Source organism: Aplidium turbinatum, chromosome 3, assembly GCF_918807975.1.
Source record: "Aplidium turbinatum chromosome 3, kaAplTurb1.1, whole genome shotgun sequence".
Taxonomy (NCBI): domain Eukaryota; kingdom Metazoa; phylum Chordata; class Ascidiacea; order Aplousobranchia; family Polyclinidae; genus Aplidium; species Aplidium turbinatum.
Genome location: NC_137474.1, coordinates 14,857,060 through 14,881,123, shown reverse-complemented (window position 1 = coordinate 14,881,123; position 24,064 = coordinate 14,857,060). Strand labels below are relative to the sequence as shown.

General features: G+C 37.6%; 1 protein-coding gene across 2 annotated transcripts; it reads left to right on the top strand.

Moving 5' to 3' along the window:
- The first annotated feature begins 1,870 nt into the window (after positions 1-1,870).
- Positions 1,871-23,802, top strand: LOC145766278 (kelch-like protein 12). Of its 2 annotated transcripts, none has more exons than XM_082577953.1 (9): positions 1,871-6,344; positions 7,607-7,730; positions 8,996-9,149; positions 9,376-9,593; positions 10,344-10,493; positions 10,732-10,807; positions 11,135-11,296; positions 14,296-14,408; positions 21,644-21,777. In XM_082577953.1, exons 1-8 carry the CDS (start codon positions 6,283-6,285, stop codon positions 14,364-14,366), a joined length of 1,017 nt encoding a protein of 338 aa, XP_082434079.1. In that variant the 5' UTR covers positions 1,871-6,282; the 3' UTR covers positions 14,367-14,408; positions 21,644-21,777. The 2 variants fall into 2 exon arrangements, with proteins under 2 accessions (XP_082434079.1, XP_082434078.1); XM_082577952.1 differs by lacking the exon at positions 14,296-14,408 and adding an exon at positions 22,304-23,802 and having other exon boundaries at positions 1,961-6,344; positions 21,644-21,810.
- The last annotated feature ends 262 nt before the right edge of the window (positions 23,803-24,064 follow it).

Sequence of the window (24,064 nt, the reverse complement as noted above, 5' to 3'; positions counted from 1 at the left end):
ATTTATCTGGAACTTTGACACTGCACCGCAAACCGCAAATTACAAAATTTTTAAAAAATATTTTAACGCGTTATTTTTTAGAAAGTCAATTGTAGCAAAAAGCACCCATGGCATATAACTGGTAACCTACCAGTACAGTTGTGCACTAATTGACTAGGCTAACCAGATCATACTCTCTTATCAGCAATGCATCTAAGTTTTAAGACATAATACAAACTAAGACAAATAGAATGTTCCTGGATCCAGTATCAGGACTTTTGAACACTTTTTGTAAGCAATAATGCAATTTTAATGTCAGTGGCTATATGAACTACACACACAAGAGTAAAACTTATAGCCTGAACTCACTGGGCTAACTGTTATAGTAACTAATGCGGTAGTTGCGCTAGGCCTATAGCCTGGTAACTGGGAGCTGAGCTTATCAGCTAGGCTATTAACCAAAAACATTCGTACAGCTTCCCTAACAAGCCAGCCCCAAAACCCTGTCAACTGCAAGCCATTTGCAATTTTGCATAGCTTTCCAGCTTGCTTAGGGTTTCCGAAAGGAAAAAAAACTGATCCGTGTTGAGTCATTCCATTATAATTCAACAAATTTTAAAGAAATTTTACACTACCACCTCTTAGATTTTCTTCACTTTTACATATTTAGTACATATTTTAGAATAATATTCATAACTGTTGGAATTTTTTTGATACCTTGTATCGTTTTCAAGTTATCGCGATTTAAAATTTCACATTTTTGCCACTAGTGGCGCCATTGTGCGTGGGAACATTTTGGGAAAATGCTCTAAAGTCACCATTTCTTGTCCAATTATGATGAACAAAGTGTCTATTCCCATGTTCTCATGGGTGAGGAATTCAATTATGCTAATAAAATATCAAAAAAACAATTGCTTGATATGAAAATCTTCATGTTAATTTTAAAAAGTTCCTCAAACTTTAAGGCCCCCCCACTCCCCCATGATTGCATAATTTTTTTTCTGATTGGCTCCATTTTGTAAAGTGATTGTTTAGTTACCAAGAAACTGAAAATCTTTCACTGAACTTTTCTCTAAGTGCTTTTATCACATTAACTGTTAGCATACCCATTGCAAGCTAATAATTGTATTTAAGCTATTGTGAAGTTAAGGATAACGATTATGACTTCAGAGCAGAGCCATTATGACTTCACAAAGACATAAAAATGATGTGGTTAACCTCAATTTAAAATAAACAATATCACCCCACATCATAAAAATCAATTTATTAAAATATAGAGCTTTTGCCACACAAGTTTGGCTTCTTCAGTATAATCTTATTCAAATAGAAACTATTGAAAATATTCAAATATAATTCTATTTGAATAAGATTGAAGCGATTGAAAATATTCAAATATAATTCTATTTGAATAAGATTATACTGAAGAAGCCACACATGTGTGGCAAAAGCTCTATATTTTAATAAATTGATTTTTATGATGTTGTGTGATATTGTTTATTTTAAATTGAGGTTAACCACATCATTTTTATGCCTTTGTGAAGTCATAATTGTTATCCTTAACTTCACAATAGCTTAAATACAATCATTAGCTTTCAATGGGTATGCTAACAGTCAATGTGATAAAAGCACTTAGAGAAAAGTTCAGTGAAAGATTTTCAGTTTCTTGGTAACTAAACAATCACTTTACAAAATGGAGCCAATCAGAAAAAAAATTATGCAATCATGGGGGAGTGGGAGGGCCTTAAAGTTTGAGGAACTTTTTAAAATTAACATGAAGATTTTCATATCAAGCAATTGTTTTTTTGATATTTTAATAGCATAATTGAATTCCTCACCCATGAGAACATGGGAATAGACACTTTGTTCATCATAATTGGACAAGAAATGGTGACTTTAGAGCATTTTCCCAAAATGTTCCCACGCACAATGGCGCCACTAGTGGCAAAAATGTGAAATTTTAAATCGCGATAACTTGAAAACGATACAAGGTATCAAAAAAATTCCAACAGTTATGAATATTATTCTAAAATATGTACTAAATATGTAAAAATGAAGAAAATCTAAGAGGTGGTAGTGTTCACCATTTGTTGAATTATAATGGAATGACTCTGTTTCCAATTTAAATTGAAGTTTTACAACTGATTTTCTTGAAAAGTTGAAAGTTTACGTTTACAAAAGTTTAATTTCTTGAAAGTTTACGTTTACAAAAGTTGAATTTCTTAAAAGTTTACGCGGCAAGCGGCGCGGAGCGGCCTTGTCATTTCAACCTTCCACGCGGCACGCGGCGAAAAACTCAAAAGCGACCGCGTACGCGGCGTGGCTTGCATCACTACGCCCTATATTTATAGTCAATTAATTAATCAAGTTTGTTTTGGCGTAGCTCCACATTCATTTCAATGTAGGCTACAAATAACAGAAAGTGTAATATGTTGCTTTATTAATATGAAAGCTATACCATAGAGGATCCAAAAAAACATGTGATTATCTAAGACAAGGTGCATCACATTCATTTAGTGTTTATAAAAATTATGACTAGGCCAAGAGTTCCCAACCTGGGGACCATGGCCTCTTAGTGGGCCATAAGCCTTTTGCAAGGGAGCCATGAAAAAGTTGAAAAATAATATTTTTTCTTAATTGATCATCTCTAAGTCCACTCTAACACTATATAACAAAATAAATCAATTAAAATTTAATAAAAATACTTGTGCATTCTGCCCAAATCTTCATGAAATGGTCTTTACCGGTTACTGTATAAACAACTTTTTTAATTGAAACGACTTTTCCTAATTCTTTTAACAGGTTGAAAAAAATAGGGGGGTCATTGATTTTTTAAAATTTTCAAAGGAGGCCACAGTATAAAAAAGGTTGGGAACCTCTGGACTATGCGTATGTTTTATTTGCACACATTGAAGTGGTGTTGAACCCACGTCCTTTCGAAGGTTGCGCAGACGTTCTCACCACTCGGCTACGCATCTGACATGACAGAACTTTTCTCATGTATTATATTCTTTTGTTTTGGAAATAACTCAGTGTCTGACTCCCAGTTGACACACTGACACAGTCATAAAAACTTTATCATTAAAATGCTTGATTACTGTGTTTGTTTGTCGTATCCAGGCTTACACCCGGTGGTTGAAGATTTAGATTAAGTGGACGGGAAGGCAAGGAAGCCAATCTTCGTGTCCACCTTCAGTCATGCCTTTTAAGTGTCCTGCCACAGACACAGCCGCATGCTCTTGAGCGGTGTCGAACCGGAACCCTTTCGGATGCCGTTCCAGGGTTCTCACCACTCAACTATGCAGCCGACATTACTGTGTTAACTGATAGGATTAGTTTTCATAGTTAAGTGAAAGGAGAATGTCTCTTTTTTCTTTCACTTTCATGTCTGTCATGTTCAAAAGTGAAGTGAAAGAAATAAGACTACGAGACTGATGCATGTGGTCACGACACCACGCTGCAAAGATCCAATCTTTGCACAACTAGACGTTGTTAAGGCAAACATATTTGACAAAGAGAATGTTTACACTTTTGCAGTCAGAGTTTGCAATGTGATGTTACAGAAATCATTTAAGATAAGAGTGTACTGTGTATATATAGTTGCCACTGTTTGTAGAAAAATGGTATAATTGTATGACATATTCTGGAACAATCACTGACAATGCATTGTGCAACACAGTGCTTATACTCTCCCACGATCAGTCAGAATGGGAAAAAGTTGTAGGATTGAATCACGCATTTGTAATACCTATTGCAACCGAGTTAGCACACACATATTCTCAACAATAATGGCCATTCATGATAAACCTTTTTTCTTGAGCGAATTAGTTACATGCATTAAATAAATAATTGAAAGAAAATGTCTCATATGTTTGTCTCAGTTTTCATAATCTGTTTGCCTCAGAACAGGTACAGAATGTGTTTATTGTGTTCTTCTCGTCGTGTCAATTGCTTTGTACTCGTGCGTTGTTGATCAAAATAAAACAGTTCATCATCTTACATAAATGAAAGTAAATTAAGCTCGGCCACCAAACCTAACAGTTTAAAATAGATGAATTAGTTGAAAGAACCAATTGGCTCCACATACCTTAAGCAACTGGAGGTGTGCCAGTTGATGAAGCCATTGCGGGACGACTGTACCTTACAACCAATCCAAAAAAAAAAGTCAAAATATGGTAAAAGCAGAGATGTATGTATACACCACAAATTCTATGCCGTAGACTTGCGGCATAGACTTTGTGTTTACGCTTACGGCCACATTATTTTAGATAGTTTGCGCTTGAGGCTACGCGCCTACGCCGTAAAGTTTTTGCAGTTTTTTATCGCATATTGTCAATGCATAGTTTTTAATGTATTTTTTTCGCTACAACACGCCAATACCTTCCAGCGCTGCAGTTGAAAGAATGTTTTCAATGGACAAAGACATATTGGAATCAAAACACAGCAAAATGTCAGATGAACACTTTCAGATGCTTGTGTTTCTTTGTGGAAATTTAAAATAAAACTTGTTTGTTTCGAGTGGTTTATACCGTGTGAATGTTTGGCACCTAGCAAACAAAATAAGTTTACGCTAGTGTATGCGCTAATGCTGACTCCGCCAACTTTTTTACAAGTTACGTTGACGCATACGGCGTATAGTTTTTCAAACGTTTTCGTTTACGCTGACGGCGTCATTTTTTGTATGCGCGTACAATCGTACATCACTGGGTAAATGATATGGTATGTGATGATATGATAAGGTAAATATAGCCGGGTGCAACCTAATTCGTCCCCTGAAAAGATCGAGAAAAAAAATACACCTGAGCTGGAGTCGCTGATTGGAGTTGTTGCAACATTTCAAAACTTCTCTTGATCTTTTCAGGGGCCGAAATAGGTTGCATGCTTATTGAGAGTTAGGGTTAGAAATGTTTCTATTTCACCAATTATTGTTTCTATTTCTAACCCAGGGTAGAAATTAGGTTACGGTTTGAAATGTTTTTATTTCTAATCTTAACCCTTATTAAGGATCTATTGGTTAAGGTTACAAATGTTTCTATTTCGAACCCTAACCCTTAATAAGGATTCAACCTATTGGTTAGGGTTAGAAATGTTTTTATTTCGGGGCACAAAATGGGTTGCATCCAATATAGCCTCCTGTTATTGATAAATAAACGGTTGAATTTTTTTTTTGTCAAATTATTTTCAATTGCAAAATATTTTCAAATTTGTGAAGTGAACGCAATTACCTTGTTGGTCGCAAATTCGCACAATTACATAAACCCTATAATGAAAGAACAAACAGTGGCTAAAAGTGAATCTGTCAACAGTAGCTAGACTATCAAACATAATGAGTTTTCACTTTTGCCTGGTAAGCTCTGTAATACCAACCCTATTAAGGTGTTGCGACCGTGCCTGATTGTCCTGCTTTGGTATCATGCATGTTATAACGTCCACGTTTTGTTGCTTCTACTATTTTTGTAGACCTGTGCTATGTTTGGCAAGTATTGTTTTTCGTTGTGATGGTCAGAAATATAAACAAACTGATTTGAACCCAAGCTCTCGCTGGCCATGGCTGCCGAAGCTATTGTGTTGGTAGGCCATGTTTTGTTGCCAGTTTCCACAAGCCAACATTTCTTAACCCCACTGGTAGTTGAAACTTTTGTACGTGAAACGTTTTTCTCTTTACTCACATGCGAAACATTGCTGAGTAAATTTTTGGAAAAATTTTGATTGTCGCCCTATAAAAACTTGAAGACCAACTCTAGATCCATTCAGAAAGCAATGCATTTAAATACAACTGCAAATATGTTTCATGACCTTGTTTGCATTGTTTTTCCCGAGTGAACGCAAAAATACGATATTAAATAACGAATTTTTAATTTTTATTTATTTTGACTGCCGGCCGCGAGAATGTGACCTCCAGGAAGAAGCTCTAGTAGGCCATGCTTGGTTGCCGGAAAAATAAAGGAGCTTAGAAGCTTGCCAACCATAATATAGACCTTGAGGAATGGTTATCCTTTCTGTAATAAACTAATTTTGTACATCTGGTACAGCTGTTCCTAACCGTTTTTGGATGGATGATGGCCTCTTAGGTTGATTTTAAATATCTTGCGACTCCCTCCCCCCAATCAACTATTTTTTCTGAACTGCAATATCAATGTCGATAGTTGTGACCCCCATAAAACCTTTGAGCGACCCCTTGGGAGTCGCAACCCCCAGGTTGGAAACCATTCATCCAGAAGCTTAATTTTAGTTACCTTTCCTTGGTGTGTTCTTTTCAATGATTTTAAGTTTTTAAAACTTCGACAAGTGAGTTTGCAAATATTAATGATGAGAACTAAAACATATGAAAGCAACCACCAAATGGAAATTTTGTCGGAACTAAACAAGTGAGTAATAGAGTTGAGAAAACAACTCACTGATTTAGGTTGTGTAGCATGGACTAAGTTTCATATTATATACTTTATCAGTGTCAATATTTTAAGAGAAGCATATTCATACCCTATACATGTACAATTTGCTGGCAAAAGTGTGTGGTAAAAATGTTACAGGAAGGTTTTGACAAAAAGATTGCTTGGAGCATTGCAGATTTTGCTTACTTGTATTATGTGCATAAAGTATTGCTGTATTAATTATTAAGTACTAGTTTCCATGTTGTTTGAGCACATCAAAAAATGTACTGCAGTTGTGCCAAGAATATTGATTTTGTGGATAGTTTTCAAGGAAGTGCTGCTTCTCTTTTCAAGTCTGCAAATTGTCATTTCTTCACGTTTTGAATTGCTTGATCTACTGAAATTTTATTCATGCTTTTATCAGTTTCTACTTGACCTTGACCCTAATTTTAGTTCGATGTATGTGTTTTAAAAAGTACGGTATGTTTCAATCATAGGTAGTAGTAGTAGACCAGTTTTAATTCGGTGATGTCCCCATTTCCGAGTGTGGCTGGATTCACCTCCAAGTGCCGCAATCACCTTCACGCCCTGCCTTCACATCGATCTGTCTAACACGTCCTCTGCTTTCCTTCTCAACTTAACTTTTCCACGTTTACTTGGGTTTTCCTTGTTTTTTAAGACCCTCCACCTGCAACTCCAGCGCTCTTCTCAAAACGTCATTTTCATCCCTTCTCAAAACATGCCCATATCACCTCACTTCATTTGCTTTCGCCACCTTATCAACACTCTCATTCAACCCAAGCAAGTTCATAAGTTCTTCGGTATTCCTTTTGTCCAACAGCTTGACACTGCACATTGCTCTCACCATTGCTTTCTCAGTTCTTCTTAAAATTGCCGATTCGTTTTCCTGTAAGCACCATGTCTCACTTCCGTACAGCATTGCAGATCTCAATGGGTTTTAAAAGTAAAGAAGTAACTACTGTAGTACCATGTTGCCCTACCAACCAAAACATTTGCATCAACATACTGCATGTGGTGTACAAAATTTGTAGTACCGGTAACATAACAACATTTAAACTAGGTAATATTTGTTCGTTAACACTACTTCATGCAAAATAACAGCATTAGTTACACATATATGTATCATTGTCTTTACCATTTTTATCAATGTATTTTTTCACCAATGCACACTTAGGCTATTGTTCCAAAGGGTCTTGAAGTTTTGTACAACACCACAAAATATCTTGTTTTTTACTCAGGCAAAGGAAAGCATTGCAAAACACTTGTGATGTCACATTGACTGCTGGTTCGTGTGATTTTCCTGCTCATAGATGCATTCTTGTGGCGTTCTCAATTTTTTTCAAGAAGCTCTTTACTTGTGAGGTTAGTACAATTGGTTACTTAAGTATTTTGATGTCACAATTATTGTGGTTAAAATAGTAGCTATGATTACAGAGGGAGACAGAGAGATACGATATATAACATTTTGGTCTTACGCTGCCATCCTTGTGCGAATTATTTGTGTTTTGTATATTTTTGTTTATTTACCAGCAGAACAACATAAACTGAACTGCCAATTAGATTCTACAAATCTACAATTATATACAATAAACTTATTATATCACATTAACTTACAATTCACAAACATACAGAAACGTTTAGTGTTGGAAATTCAATCAATCTGATTAGGAGCAGCGAGAGGACATTTGGTCTTCTTGTCAGCTGTTTCCAACTTTTCAAACTATTTGAATACAGAATTTAGCAACATATTTAAAGTGTAAACACAAGTAAAAAAATGGTGTAAAAAATCTCATGTTGCTTTATTCATAGTAACAAATAATTACAATACCGTACATCAGTGTGTGATTTAATCATCTTTACAGCAAAATCTAAGTTATTTTTCATGCTTGGAGTTGATTTGATTATTTGTTGATCATTTTTAAATAATTAATTTTAGTTTATTACTGGAAGAGCTTGACATTCGAGGAAGTGTGCGTATTTTGTGTGAGATTTCATTCTATACTTTTAGACCTTGTTCTTTTGGGTTGGAGCTCAATTTTTCCATATTAATTCTTGTCAAAAACTTTTGTTCTGTTTAAAAAAACCTTTTATGATGCTAGTGTATTTCACATTGTTTTTGAAAGTAGTTTATCTAGTAAAAATTGATGGCATATGTTCACTTTTCTATTTAAAAATAATTTTTTTGATTTCATTTTTATAAACCAAGTATATATATTAGTGGTACGATACACAGCACTTCTTATAGAAAGAAGCTGCTGTAGTTATTTCTTTGCTGAATGTTATGGCTCCAATAATTCTGTTATGTGAGACCAAAATGCGACTCAATTGTTGGATTAGCAGAAAAAAATTGAATGTGACTTCAAAACATTAATGAATGCATACACGTAAAAATAAGACTGGTTTGGGCATTATTTGAACTAGAGAAGTTGCAAGCAATCATTGGATGAGAAGAACGAAGTATGAGTTGATTGCAAGTCGCCTGGTTATGTCTCCAATCTTTTGTCCTCACAAAATGTATGGAAACTTTAGATTGAAATTTTATGCAGTTTTGTTGGGTCATAATGTCAACTTGATAGGAAAATTTTGTAATGTCACAAATTATCAATTTATGATCTGGATTCATATAGATGAAAGAGAAACATGAAAACAAAGCGAATGTGAAAGAGATCAATGAGGAAACAATGGGGAGTATCTTGGATTTCATCTATTCCTGCCATGTACAAGTTACCAGTGAAAATGTTTATGCATTGTTAGAGGCTGCAAACTTTCTAGAAATACCAAGTAAGTTATTTGTATTATGAAATATTTGTCATGAAAACTATGTCTGTATTTATTTAAAAACCTCCAAGACATTGCAAGAATCTTTTAAGTCATTGACGACTTTTATTGCAATTATTGATAAATTTCTTGCAGAAAAATGCATTAAAATCAAAAGTCATGTAGTTTGTGAAATAAAGCATTAACTTGATGTTGATAATAACTATGTAAAGTTGATTTGCTTGAGCAGGTTTGAAAGATTACTGTGCGGATTTCCTTATTGAAAGCATTGATTCTGACAATTGCTTGAGCATGCGATCTTATGCCAAGCTATATAACATTGATAAGCTTGAAGAAAAAGCTGATGAAGCAATAAAAGAAAACTTTGAAGCTGTTATTCAAAGCAAGGAATTCAAAGAACTTGAAGTTAATGACGTTTCAAACCTGATGCAGATCAAAGAAAAGCAGGTGACTTTTTAATTTTTTTTTTATCTATGAACGCATATTGCATTTTCTACTGAAATATTGAGCATAATCATCAATTCATGGCTACTGAAGTGCATACTTACTGCCGTTAGTCTAACCATGATCTGCAACTTTATATACTAAAATTTGTTTGTGCGCTTTTACAAGAGATTATCACTTTTATTGATTGGGCTGCAGAAAAAAGGTGTGACCAGTCTGAATGCGTTCGCTGGTTGAACATGATTGTGTAAGCTCATTGCATTTCGAAGCAATCAGTTTTACGTGCAATTGTTGGGCACAGTAACTTTGCCCTATGATTGTTCAACGTATTTTTCTATTTATGTGTCGAGACAAATATAAACACTGGCACTGCCAAGCAAGGTAGTTAATGTTTAACAAATCGGTAGCATCCTTTTACTAGCAAGGCTTGGCTACTCTGGTTTGCTACCTTGCTTTATTTTCAACTGGTATGGAATGTATATGAACATTTACATTCAATTTTCCAAGCAATAATTCCATTTCATCTGGTGAATAAGAAAGTACAGTATATCATTGCTGTTATTATATCGGCTTCGGCTTGAAAAGGTAATGATGATATCTACTAACGGTAGTTGCTACATTTCTAACTAACATAAAGTCCTTGTCTGCAAGCTTAATGCTATGTGGCAACGTTTGACGTCTGTCGGAGACTTTGTGATACTCAAAGCAGAGTTTGGGTAACTAATATAGGATTATCCAATGTTGGAATTGCAGGTGTCGTCAGAAGAGAGCGTCTTTCACGCGCTGATTGGATGGATAAACCACAATCCCAGAACTCGCCAATTGCAACTGAACAAACTCTTCAAGTGGATTAATATTGATGAACTGTCTTTGAATTTTTTGCACAATGTTGTTGCCAAAGAAGTGAGTTTGTTCTTCCATTTTCATACGATTTTATGACAATTGAACAATTTAATGTTTAAGCCAGAGGAGAACAATCGCAAATGAAATCCACTCTTGTTCTGTGTCAAGATTTCTTATGAGGCTGCATGCTCGCAAGATGAAATTTTTTTTTGTTACTGCAATATTGACCTAGGGTGCTATTTTTTATAAACGTACTGTTAATCAGTCGCTATTTATCGCTTTATATATATGTTTCTAGAACTTGATAATGGATTCAAATGAATGTTTGAGATTGTTCTTCTTTTCTACTACTTCTCCCGACAGAGAAACTAATGGTAAGTTTTGTTGTTGAAGTTGAAAGTTAACTATTTGCCTGGAAGGAACTAACAATGTTTTTTTGTGGACTGAATACATTGTACAATCATTTCATGTTTTTAATTGCTGAACTTACATGTTCATGTTCCGGATAATATTCAAGTTTTATTTAACGAAGAATAGCAAAATGATTGGTAACATTGAGGAATGACAAATATCGCAATTATAAAAACCTCGGTTAGGCTGCTTGGTAATTAATTTCGAATTCAAACTTTGTTCGTTTCGATCGTTATTGACGAACCCGATGAATGCCACAAATAATTATGCGTCTTTGTTTTGTTAATCAGGTTCGTTAGGGAATGTGGGAATGGAAGATGGAAGACTTCCGGACTCATCCATCACAGCCTCTTCATCAAATTCTAATCATTATGCTCCTCACTATGGACGCCTGAACAACAAGGTTAATAGTGGAGGCCGATCTCATAATGGCTGTTGGCTTTCCTGGTCGTGTAAGTTGGAGATGTTCGATGTGCTAGCTATGTAACTTATGCCAACACATTCTAGTGATGTTTCTCCGCGGCCGATTGTACAGCAGCAAGAATTGACAGCGATAACATGTGTTTCGTCCATAGGGTTGGGCCCGTCAGTATTGCACAACTAATTCATGCCACAGACTCATACGCGTCGACTTCCGGGGGCGGCGCCCCCCGTAAATTTATGGTTGAGGGGCAACAATAATGTTTATTACAAGTGGTGTTTCAAAGATAAAATACTTCGCGAAAGAGATTTAGATCATTTATTTTAAACGGATTTAAACAATGCCGAAAGCGAAAAACAGCCTACGTTGCTCTTGACCGCAAAACAGCAGCTGATCGCATGGCTTTCTCTGGAACGTGAATTACTACTGAGAGTGAGATGCGCAAGGCACGCACGCTCACTGTTCCACACTGCTTATCTTCCCGCGCGTAAGGAGCAACTTCAAGGTAAAAACGCGTGGTAGCGAAAAAGCGAATGCGAGGTTGAATGTTTATTTCCATTTCACGAGTTATCCAAACGTCCATTAGACTTTTTTTGTGACTTCAAACATGAAATCGATTTTAGCAAACTTTATCGAGTTGAAACTACGACACAACGAACAATTACGTGAATACAGCATAAAGAAAAAATGCATTTTTCAAAACTGTCATCCGTGTTTTGCTTTGCTTCAATAAGCACTGTTTTGATGTATATATATTGTGAAAATATATACAGGGTGGTCCACAAAAATGTGACACATTTCGTTTGTTCATAATTTCTACAAATCTGAAGATTTTTCAAAATCCTTTCAGCCGGAGATGGGTCATAGCTATAAGTTTTTGTCCTCAAAAGCACTTTTGAAAAAACGAACCGGTTTCTGAGTTATTTTAATATTTGATAATATGTTCGATCCATGCTCCTCGCTGCTGAATCATCGCTGCCACTCTCACATTGAAATTGTCCATTACTCTCCCTAACATGTCCCTTGAAATTCTTCTAATTTCTCTTCTAATGTTTTCCTTCAGTCTGTCAATGGTATCAGGATTGTCCTGGTAGACTCTATCCTTCAGATATCCCCAGAGGAAGTAGTCAGGAGGGTTAAGATCAGGTGAATATGGCGGCCAGGGGTTGTTGGTCCTCCTTGAAATCAATCGATCCCCAGGAAAGTAGGCTACTGATGCAGATACTCAAGGGTACAATTGGAACAATGCGGTGGGGCACCGTCTTGCTGGAATACAGCTGTATTCAAGTCGGTCCCCCTTCTCCTCCTTGCTGCTGGAATGAATTGTCGTCTGAGCAATTTGATGTAACGTTCAGTGTTAACGGTCACCTGGCATCCCTCGTCGTCCTCAAAAATGTAGGGACCAAAAATGCCATTACGTCCTATTGCACACCAAACTGTGACTTTTGTTACACTCAAGGGTGCTTGCACATTCGCATGAGGCTGTGCTTCTGCCCAAAATCTCATATTTTGTTTGTTCACATGGCCACTCAAATGGAAGTGGGCCTCGTCGCTAAAGAGAAGCACATCCAAAAGACCGGGATTGTTCTCAATCCGTTCACTGATTTGCTGACCAAATTCAAATCGTTCATCCTTGTTGGCTTGACTTTGAGTCTGAAGAAGCTGAATTTTGTATGGGAAAAGTTGCAAGTCAGCATGAATAATTCTATTGACAGAAGATCTTGAAATCCCCACTTTCTGAGAAAGTCTTCTGGTGGATTTCCGTGGAGACTTCTCCACACGAGTTCGAACATCGTGAACTTTTTTGGGGGTTCTTGCGGTGGAAGGTGGACCACTATGGTTCTTATTGTTGTTAGTCACACTGCCAGTGTCTCTGAACTTCTCCAACAAGCGTTTGATAGTATTCCGAGATGGTGTTTTCCTTCCAGGAAAGTCATGACGAAAATGTCTCTGGGTCAAGATTACAGATTTTGTCGAAAAGTAATGTTCAATGATTTTTGTCCGCTCAGCCACTGAAAATTGATATCCCGGCTCCATACTGCTACACATAAAACTTATAGCTGTACTTTATAACTAACCTGAAAATCAAGATATAGAATTAATTTTTATGGAAATGACAGATAAACAAAATATGTCACATTTTTGTGGACCACCCTGTACATCTCATACATTCATCAATATACACTCATCCATATGACACTCCTGCACTACCGTGTAGCCTATACTCGAGTATAGGTCAATCTCGTGTATAAGTCGAACCCCTACTTTTTGAGCCGAAATTTGGTAATATTTCCTTCTCCCGTGTATAAGTCGAATAGCTTATTCCCGACACTACCATTCGATGGTTCATCTAAGTATTGGGATTGACATACGGTATGGAAATTTCAAAGTAGTATCGTAGAGTAACTTACGCTGCTGGAATAGTCACGTAACTATTCACGGCCATATTAAGTAAACCAACTAAATTAGACGCGCTATTTTCAACGAGGTCTTCCCTCTGTGAGATCAATTATGATTCAACAGAACGCATTGTTTTGTTTGCAATGTGTGAGAATTAAATCGAAAACCGATAAAAGAAAAGGTGTTTATTGGTCTTGGTAGCAGAAAGCGCCTGCATTAACGACGTCTTTTACCGCTATTTTCACCTAGCTAACCTGACATCATTGTTTTATGCGGCGCTAAGGTTTGACATCGACTTCAACGATCATGGAATGTTACGTAATAAGAACGATCGGAACGATTATATGTGCAAAATGATCTCTTAAAACAGCTCTTTCTGCTGTTTTGTCTCGTGAGCTTTGCATATTGCTCAACAAGTGCAGAAAGTTTAAAATTGACAAGAAATTATTAAATTTGAAAATTAAGGTTGAATCACTGCAAATAAACGTATTCAAAACTTTTGATTCGGCCGACGCCATTTCACCTTCTGTAATCTACGTCGGCAATTTTGCCGCAGCAAAAACGCGTTCATTTTGTAAACTGCCTGGAAAAACAGCTTGTCCCGTGTATAAGTTCAACCTGCCTTTTTAGGTGAACATCACTTGCGAACATCTCGACCTATACTCGAGTATATACGGTATTCGATAAAAGACTTTCGATAAAAAAACAAGAGAAAACACTTCGCCGTTGTTAACGCTTTGAAGGTAAGTAATTAGCAAAACGAGGTTAATAAAACTGATAGCGGGTATCCACTCTGCTTAAGATCATAATTTTTTGCATTTTATTTCGATAACTTCACTGTCTTGATCGTCACTCGCACGAAAAGTAAATTAATCGGCTTGTTTTCCCACTGCTCTTCCAATTATAGTCTGGGAGCCTACGACAGAAGATTTCACCCCATAAGGTACAAAAGGTTTGACCCCTTGAAGTTACTGGGGTCAACCATGTCACTCACAAAAAGTATGGAAGATTGACCGCGCCGGGTGGATCTGGTCCCTAGAGCCCCCTAAAAAGCCCAAAAAGGGGGTTAATTTCACCCCATAAGGTACATGGACCAAACTTGGTGAAAACGAAGTTCTATGTCAGGACATTACAAAAATATCAAATCTAACAATATTTTCGGGTGGAAAGGTGATGTAAGACCCCCCCGAAAGTGACCCCCCGGAGGGTTAATTTCACCCCATAAGGTACATGGACCAAAGTTGGTCAAAACGAAGTCATATGTCAGGACATCACAAAAATATCAAATCTAACAATATTTTCGGGTGGAAAGGTGATGTAAGATGTCTTCAAAGTGACTTCCCTTAATGTGACCCCCTCGGAAGGTTTATTTCACCCCATAAAGTACATGGACCAAACTTGGTCAAAATGAAGTCTTATGTCAGGACATCACAAAAATATCAAATCTAACAATATTTTCGAGTGGAAAGGTGATGTAAGATGACTTCAAAGTGACTTCCCTTAATGTGACCCCCTCGGAAGGTGTATTTCACCTCATAAAGTACATGGACCAAACTTGGTCAAAACGAAGTCTTATGTCAGGACATCACAAAAATATCAAATCTAACAATAGTTTTGGGAGGAAAGATGATGTAAGACTCCCCCAAAGTGACCCCCCAGGGGATTAATTGCACCCCATAAGGTAGGCTACTTGGACTAAAGTAGGTTAAATCGAAGTCTTATTTCACGGCATAACAAAAATATCAAATCTAACAATATTTTCGGGTGGAAAGGTGATGTAAGATGTCATCAAAGTAACCCTAAGTGGGTTTATTTCACCATAGAGTACATGGACCAAACGTGGTCAAAACGAAGTCTTACAGGACACCACAAAATATCAAATCTAACAATACTCTCAGTTTGGAAGATGATAAAAGACCTACCCAAAAGTGAATCTCCTCCTATAATTTAATTTACTTCATCCCTTACTCGAACCAACCTTAGTGTAACGGAAGTGTTATGCCAGGACAGTACAGGCCTCGAAAGTCGTTTTTGTTGACGGCGGACAAACGTGTCCGGTCTGAGCAGCTATCTCGGCGGACAAATTAAGTCTCAGGCGGACACACCAGTTTTTGCGTCGATCGTCATGCTTAATCATTTTATCTTGAAAATTCTTCGCCATTTGAAAACTATAGCTACCGTTTAGAAGGCTTTTTAAAATTTCAGCAAAGTCACACTGAAAGACGTGCGCTTGAAGGGTCAAAGCGCCGTGTAGCTGCTCAAAACGCCGCATAACTGATTAACTTCCACCGAACGAGGTCGTGTGGCTTCTTGTGTCACAATGCTCTGGGCACGAGTAGAAAAAACTTCTACACTAACGCTACTATTTTCTGCTGTATAAAGTTTCACTAGGCTTTTTTCTTTCAGTTTATTTTTGCGTGTCATGTGAGCGAAAGTGAACTTTCCCTGGGCCTTTTCTTTCTTACAGTAATACCAAAACTTAACAAATTTTGCTGCATCTTGCTGTAATAGCCTACTGAACTCGTATAATCTAATTTTGTAACCAACCTTGCCTTATCAATATTACTCGGAGATCAAAGCCAGACATTGTGAAGTAAAACTTGAACAAGGTTGCGCTGATTAGTGTAGAAGTACCCGTACTCTGTCACTACTCTCATCGATTCTTAGCGAAGAATTCACCTTTGTTACCCTGATTCAATGTCATCAATTGTTGAAGCAACGTAAAAATCGAACATTTTCCTGCTTGAATGGAAGCTACTCAGACAACAAAATCTATCATTTTACATTGATTCAACGTCTGCGCCTGCATTGAATTAATATAAAAATGATAGATTTTGTTGTCTGGCTGAGAGATACAGTATTCAGTATTCACATTTTCTAGATGCGCGGGAAATTATATTCTCGCAACAATTGTTAGTAGCCTACTATGCAATGACGATTTGTATCGCTAGTTCCTGTGTTATTTCTCGGCGGACAAATATGACCGATCGAGATGGTACTTCCCGCGGACATCACATGCTGTGACGGCGGACATGACCGCCGTGTCCGCCGTGAATTTCGAGGCCTGCAGTACCAACGGATTAAATCTAAAAATATTTTTATATAGGTTTTGGTGAAATACATTCACAAGCTGTCCCATGATGCATGAAATGGAACTATAGCCTACTTTACAAAAAGTTTTTGTATAAATCATGTTCAGTCAATCGAAAAAAGGCAACAGGACATGACAATACATGGCTTTGTAACACCAAAAACAGAAAGTACATGAGAAGCATGTAGGCTACAGTAGCCAGAAAATTGATCGAAGCTCTTGATACGACCACTAAATGTTGAATTAATCGAACAACTGACTATCCAAATCAAAACGTTTCGAAGTGAATCATTTGGAACGTTAATTCAGGCAGTCATGAACATTTTCCAGCTGCTACAATAAATAACCCAATAAACCCAATGTAGTAAATTTTTGTTTAATGCCATTTGCTTCATGTATCTAATCAGTTATTGTATCTGTTCATTCATAAACAGAGATTGTTTGTGTAAATGTAAACGGTCGTTTCTTTATTATTCATTGTCACTGCTGTCGCTTTTACTTTCTTCGTCTTATTCTTCGTCTTATTTGGATAGTCAGTTGTTCAATTACCGTAAGTCAACATTAATGGTCGTATCAAGATCTTGGATCAATTTTCTGGCTACTGTAGCCACGGGCGCCGATCCCTATAGGACAGTGGGGACATGTCCCCACCATCTTTTTACATGTCCCCATCATCTTTTTACAATATTTTTGTAACGTAAAAGGGAAAATATTACCCGAATGTCACAATTTTACCAGTCAAACGTTTAAAATATATTGAAAGGAGGGGACAACATTTTTGTTTTATGCGAGGAAGCCCCAACCGTAGTAGAAATGTTTTATTAGGCAGAGAAACCCTGGTGTAACTCGCAAATTGTATTTAATTTGGTTACGCCAGGGCCACACAGTGCAGAGTTTTAGAATTACTTTGAAAGAGTCGTACAAGCATGTAGTGCAGTAAGTGTAGCTTGTGTTACTTTTGTATAAGAAAAAAGCTATTTTTTCAGTTATTATTACATTGAGGTTAAGAGCTGCTGAAATGTCTTTACCGGTTTGGCAAAAAATTGTATATAGGAAAATCAGCAGTTGGAAGGCTGGCAGGCACCTTTTTTTCAATTGAAAAAACTCTTACCCTACCCAATTTTTAAAAGACGTCACGTTCCAAATCGTCTTCAGTATGGACATGGCCATGGTCAACCTCCTAAACTTCAAGATCGCTCGGTCAGAGTATTTTGCAGTCATTGACAGCTCGCAGCAAAATCTTACTGACTATTTCAAGTCGACCGATCTTGAGCACTACAAAATTCTACAAGAATCACTCTTTAGTGGAAAGCTACAATCACATTTGGTAGACGATTATCTTCAGTTCTTTGCCACAGAGTCCCTTGCACAAGATTTTCGAATGATATTCAAGAAGATACCATCCGCTGTTCGGCAAATGTTTCCGCAAGTGGAACTTTTGCTCATATCACCAGCCCGCTCGTGTTCAGCTGAACGCTCATTTTCAACTTTGCGATGTATCAAAACTTTGTTACGATCTACCATGACACAGAAACGGCCAAATCATGCAATGGTCTGCTATGTGCACAATAAAGTTTTGAATTCGATCAACCTTCATTACAAGCCAAGGATCAACCAAGGACTTCGTTTTTAATTCGCCGGAGACTCGTTGCCGAGTTGCAGTGTTTGGACTTCTGCTGTCCAATGCTGACACTGACAATTAAAATACATCGCATTAGACTTGTAGCCTATCTACTGTAGGCCTATTTGTTTGTTTGTTGAACAGACCCCAATCTTTCAGCTCGCTTCGCTCGTCTGCCCTTTCTTTCCTAGTAAATGTCCCCATCAATCTTAGAGAGCGATCGGCGCCCATGACTGTAGCCTATATGCTTCTTATGTACTTTCTGTTTTTGGTGTTACAAAGCCATGTATTGTCGTGTCCTGTTGCCGTTTTTCGATTGACTGAATATGATTTATACAAAAACTTTTTGTAAAGTAAGCTATAGTTCCATTTCATGCATCATGGGACAGCTTTTGAATGTATTTCACCAAAACCTATATAAAAATATGTTTAGATTTAATCCATTGGTACTGTCCTGGCATAGCACTTCCGTTACACCAAGGTTGGTTCGAGTAAGGGATGAAGTAAATTAAACTATAGGAGGAGATTCACTTTTGGGTAGGTCTTTCATCATCTTCCCAACTGAGAGCATTGTTAGATTTGATATTTTGTGGTGTCCTAGGACCTATAAGACTTCGTTTTGACCACGTTTGGTCCATGTACTCTATGATGAAATAAACCCACTTAGGGTTACTTTGATGACATCTTACATCACCTTTCCACCCGAAAATATTGTTAGATTTGGTATTTTTGTTATGCCGTGAAATAAGATTTCGATTTAACCTACTTTAGTCCATGTAGCCTACCTTATGGGGTGCAATTAACCTCCTGGGGGGTCACTTTGGGGGAGTCTTACATCATCTTTCCTCCCAAAACTATTGTTAGATTTGATATTTTTGTGATGTCCTGACATAAGACTTCGTTTTGACCAAGTTTGGTCCATGTACTTTATGGGGTGAAATACATCTTCCGAGGGGGTCACATTAAGGGAAGTCACTTTGAAGTCATCTTACATCACCTTTCCACCCGAAAATATTGTTAGATTTGATATTTTTGTGATGTCCAGACATAAGACTTCATTTTGACCAAGTTTGGTCCATGTACTTTATGGGGTGAAATAAACCTTCCGAGGGGGTCACATTAAAGGAAGTCACTTTGAAGGCATCTTACATCACCTTTCCACCCGAAAATATTGTTAGATTTGATATTTTTGTGATGTCCTGACATAAGACTTCGTTTTGACCAACTTTGGTCCATGTACCTTATGGGGTGAAATTAACCCCCCGGGGGGTCACTTTTGGGGGGGTCTTACATCACCTTTCCACTCAAAAATATTGTTAGATTTGACATTTTTGTGATGTCCTGACATAGAACTTCGTTTTCACCAAGTTTGGTCTATGTACCTTATGGGGTGAAATTAACCCCCTTTTTGGGCTTTTTAGGGGGCTCTAGCGTCCAGATCCACCCGGTGCGGTCAATCTTCCATACTTTTTGTGAGTGACATGGTTGACCCCAGTAACTTCAAGGGGTCAAACCTTTTGTACCTTATGGGGTGAAATCTTCTGTCGTAGGCTCTCGGTCTATTATGAGCTAACAATATCAAAATTTTTACGACTAGGCGTACCGCCTGCGTAAAACTAATCGTTTCAAGCAGCGGTTTTAATAAATGCAGTTTGCGACCTAGGTGTCACTATAAACAAGACAGTAAGCTTAACCAAAGACTATTTTAATTGAGTAAAATAGCGTTATGGTTATGACGTCATCACCTTTCTCGCCCCCAAGGTTTTTTGAAAAGTCGGCGCCTATGCACAGACTTAATTGGATTGTTTCAATAACTAATGTGGAAGTTACCTACACCGTTATGGTTAGCGAATCGTAATAACTCGCTGTTCTAGTGAGTCCTCTACCTTGTACTGACTGCCTGGAAGAGCGCTTCTTACTGCATAACCAGGGCTGCGATTTTTTCTGTCTTGTCGAATGACCTAAATTTCTGCGTTTGTTTGTCAAATAATAATATGACGTCACAATTTTCAGATAAGCGTTTGGCCGCGGATTATCGCACAAGTTGTGTGGATGTACGTCAGAGTCACTTACTTAAGTTTTCAATCGCTCGCTGGTTGAGTGTACCTACCGGACGTGTATATTGTTTGTTTTGCTCCAGGAAGAGAACTGTTGTAAACGCGAAACTGAGGATCGCAAAAGAAAAAAGCCCTTAGGCTATACCGCTAGCGTAACCTGCTGCGTGATAGAGATTTTTTCCTTTGGCATCTCTTTAGTTTCGCTTAGTACGTAAATGGTTATGCACGTACCCGAACGCCAACACAGTTGGGCAAGTTACCAAGAAACACAGCGAAGATAAAGCGAAAAATGAACGAATTACATAATAACAGTGAAAAGAACGAACATTAGTAACAAGACAAACATTAATGCCAGGGCATGCTTGCTGCTAGATCTTGATTTTGCTGCCTCTGTATGACTTTAGATCGGAGATTTCCGGTACTTTTTTTTTAAGATAGAAATGCCAACGATTTGGAAACAGGCAGTCAAGTGCTTTTCGCAACAATGGTTTCGCCAGTGAAATCGGTGGGCCGCACATGCCAACGAATTGTTCATCTTGAATAGCTTCGTCAGACAGCGGCCTTAAACGCGAGTCGTGTAGTGCGTAGCTGGAGCAGAATGACTCGACGATACATTCGATGCAACAGCGCACCAGGTACTTCAAGCAGAAGTGCATGAACTCACTTAAATCCTGGATAATTTTTTTCGATGGAAAAAAACTTGCGTAATAAGTATCCCACAGAGTCAATTTTGTCAACTGGAAGTCGGCACTCTTATGATTGCATCACGTGATGCCCCCCCCCCCCCCCCCCGATTGCTCCTCGACGGCTCGACCTGACTTGATGTCCTATCTCAGTTTTTTTCCTTTATTTTTCTGTAAGGCACGGCGTTTGTCGCGTTGATTAGTGACGGCGCGTGTCGAGCGGCATTGCCGCCGAAAAAGTTGACAATCACAGCCCTGTATAACATTCTAGTGATCATGATTTATGACCCTCAAAGCGAAAATCATATGATATCTCGAAAGTCAGAGTGCATTGCAGTTATGCAATTGTAAAGTTTGGTAGTGTTATTTGTATTTTTTTAACAGTATTTCTATGCACATTGCACAGGCTAGTCACAGAAAAACATAGTTATTCCAAAAATTGTTTTTGTTTTTAATAAGAATTTTGACAAATTTTAGTTTGTATCACTAAATGAAAGTTTTATTTATTTTTTACTTTTTATAACAGGCAGAGTTGGAGAATACATTCAGGTCCAGTTGGAACGTCCGACTCGTGTTGTTGGTGTTGTAACTCAAGGACAGCCAAGTTATAATTATTACACGAAAATTTTCACTATTGCTTATGGCAACTCAACAGACAACATGCAAACTATTGCACAAGATGGATCGGATAAGGTAAGATTTCTCGACTTAGTAGCGTGCACTATGCATTGTCAGCAACCTTTATAATGCTTCAAGTGTAATGAACGATGCTGTTTCATCTTTCTCAGTTTTTAACTCGTTGCTATGTTTGTGATGTTTCTTAATAAGTTACATAGTTATTTCAATGGTTATTTCAACTGGCGAAATATTTATGACCTAGTTATGAAGTTGTTGTTTTTCTTTAGTGGAAATGTTATCCCCTTTTTATGGGATCACTTCAAAACCTTAGTCCTAAAACTTTCACGTTTTATTCACCTTCTTACTGACGTGTATCCAGTCACTGAGGTTAACAGTTTAAAATTCCTGCTTGTAAAGTGTTGTTTGCTGCTTTGTTCTGAGAGTTACGGATTTCAAACTTTTTAGTTTTTCATTCACTCGACTTGGTGTCACCAGATCTATCGCTGCAGAGGCCACTGCTGTCACCGTAAGTTAGATGTTACGTTGCTTTATTCTGTAAATGTTTCAGGTATTTCAAGGCAACACGAACGGGAACACTCCAGTCACCAACATGTTTCCTAAACCGGTTACAGCCAGATATTTCCGCTTAATTGTTCAGTCGTGGAAAACCCAACCGGCCATCCGAATGGAATTACTTACTCGTTGATAAACCATTTTTTAAGATGAAAGCCCTTGTTTTCCGGTGATGAGAAAGTTTCTGTTGTTTTCGAACAGTCATGTGAAACACCACAGGATTTAGTTAACATTATGTTGTAACACAAATAAATCATGCACATCAGAAACGTCTAAACTTTTTTACTGGGAGCCACATTCGAAAGGACACCGATATTGTAGCCATTCGTTAAAGGCGCGAGGCTCATATTTTGTGTATTGAAGTTAGTGCATCAACGTGCGTAGACTGTATGGCCTGACTAAATAATTAAAAATCCAATATTTTGAACAAATTTCTATTTGTATTTATTGGTTACGTTCAACTCAAAAGGCCCGTGTGCCCCTGTTGTGCAGTTGTTTGAACACCCCTGTTGTGCAGGGAGTGTTTTGCTGTTTCCACGGAGTCTTCATGAGAAAATCTAAACACCGCATACAATTAGAGGAGGTTTAGTTGAGGAGGCAAGCAATTATAATAAAGACTTGATTGGTGGTACAAAACTTTAAAATTGCGAGTAGAAGGTTAGACATAGCTCGAATTAGCAGATTTTCGTCTGACTCTCTTCAGGAGCTAACGTCAGAATAAGTGGTAACGTCCAGTTTTAATCCAGTGATGTCCCCGTTACCGAGGTGGGCGGATTCACCTCCAAGTGCCGCAATCGTCTTCACACCCTGCCTCCACCTCGATCTGTCTAACGTGTCCTCTCTTGTCAAGCCCATCTTGCTGCTTCCTCCTCAACTTGGCTTTTCCACGTTTTCTTGGGTCTTTCTTGTAAATAAATAAAGTAAACTTAAATATGGTGAAGCGTCTATAGTAGATTTTCTTTATAAATACTTCACATTTATGATGGAATTCACCACATTCATAGTGGAAGAAAATCTATTGTAAGTACTTCATCACATTTAGGTTTATTTTGTTCTGACGTCAGCTCCTAAAGAGCGTCAGACGAGAACCTATTTGCAATCCGAAGTAGACTACCGAGCATCTCTCTCCTAAATGGGAGACTCTCAAAGTAAAAACTTCGGGTAACTTGTCACTTTTTGAATTTCTTTTGTGTCAAATCGCCCTTGTTACACTTGCAAGTGTTGATTGGTAGGCTAGGCCTATTTAATAACAGATAAAATAAAAGTTTTCTCTTTCTCTTCTAGGTTTGGTGCCTGTGCATTTTTAGAATCGAGTTTTTCAAACACTGTTTTAACGATGCATATTTTTAAGCTTTTGGCTTAGTCATCTTTCCCTTTTGTTGGTGTCAAATTCGTGTGTTTACTTTATCGTTCTCTACATGTTCGCGCCATCAATGAAAAATAAAATTGAATTGAATCTCAGGAAGAACTTGCTGATTTATCTTCTGACTAAGTAGCGGGTTGAATTTGCTGAAAAATGTTTTGACACCTTTACATGTTTTGGGTTAACGTTAGCGGTAGCCTACATGACCGTCGGAGATGGAGGCGGTCGCTCTCCCTCTGAAAAAAAACGTCGCAAATTTGGGCAAAAATGTCCAGTTATTTGGGCAAATCGATCTTACTATAATGTTTCGACGTCTTAACAGTTTACAAACTTTAGATAGTTGTTATAACATAACTTTAACTTGTTTATGAAATGAAATAAAATATTGAAACG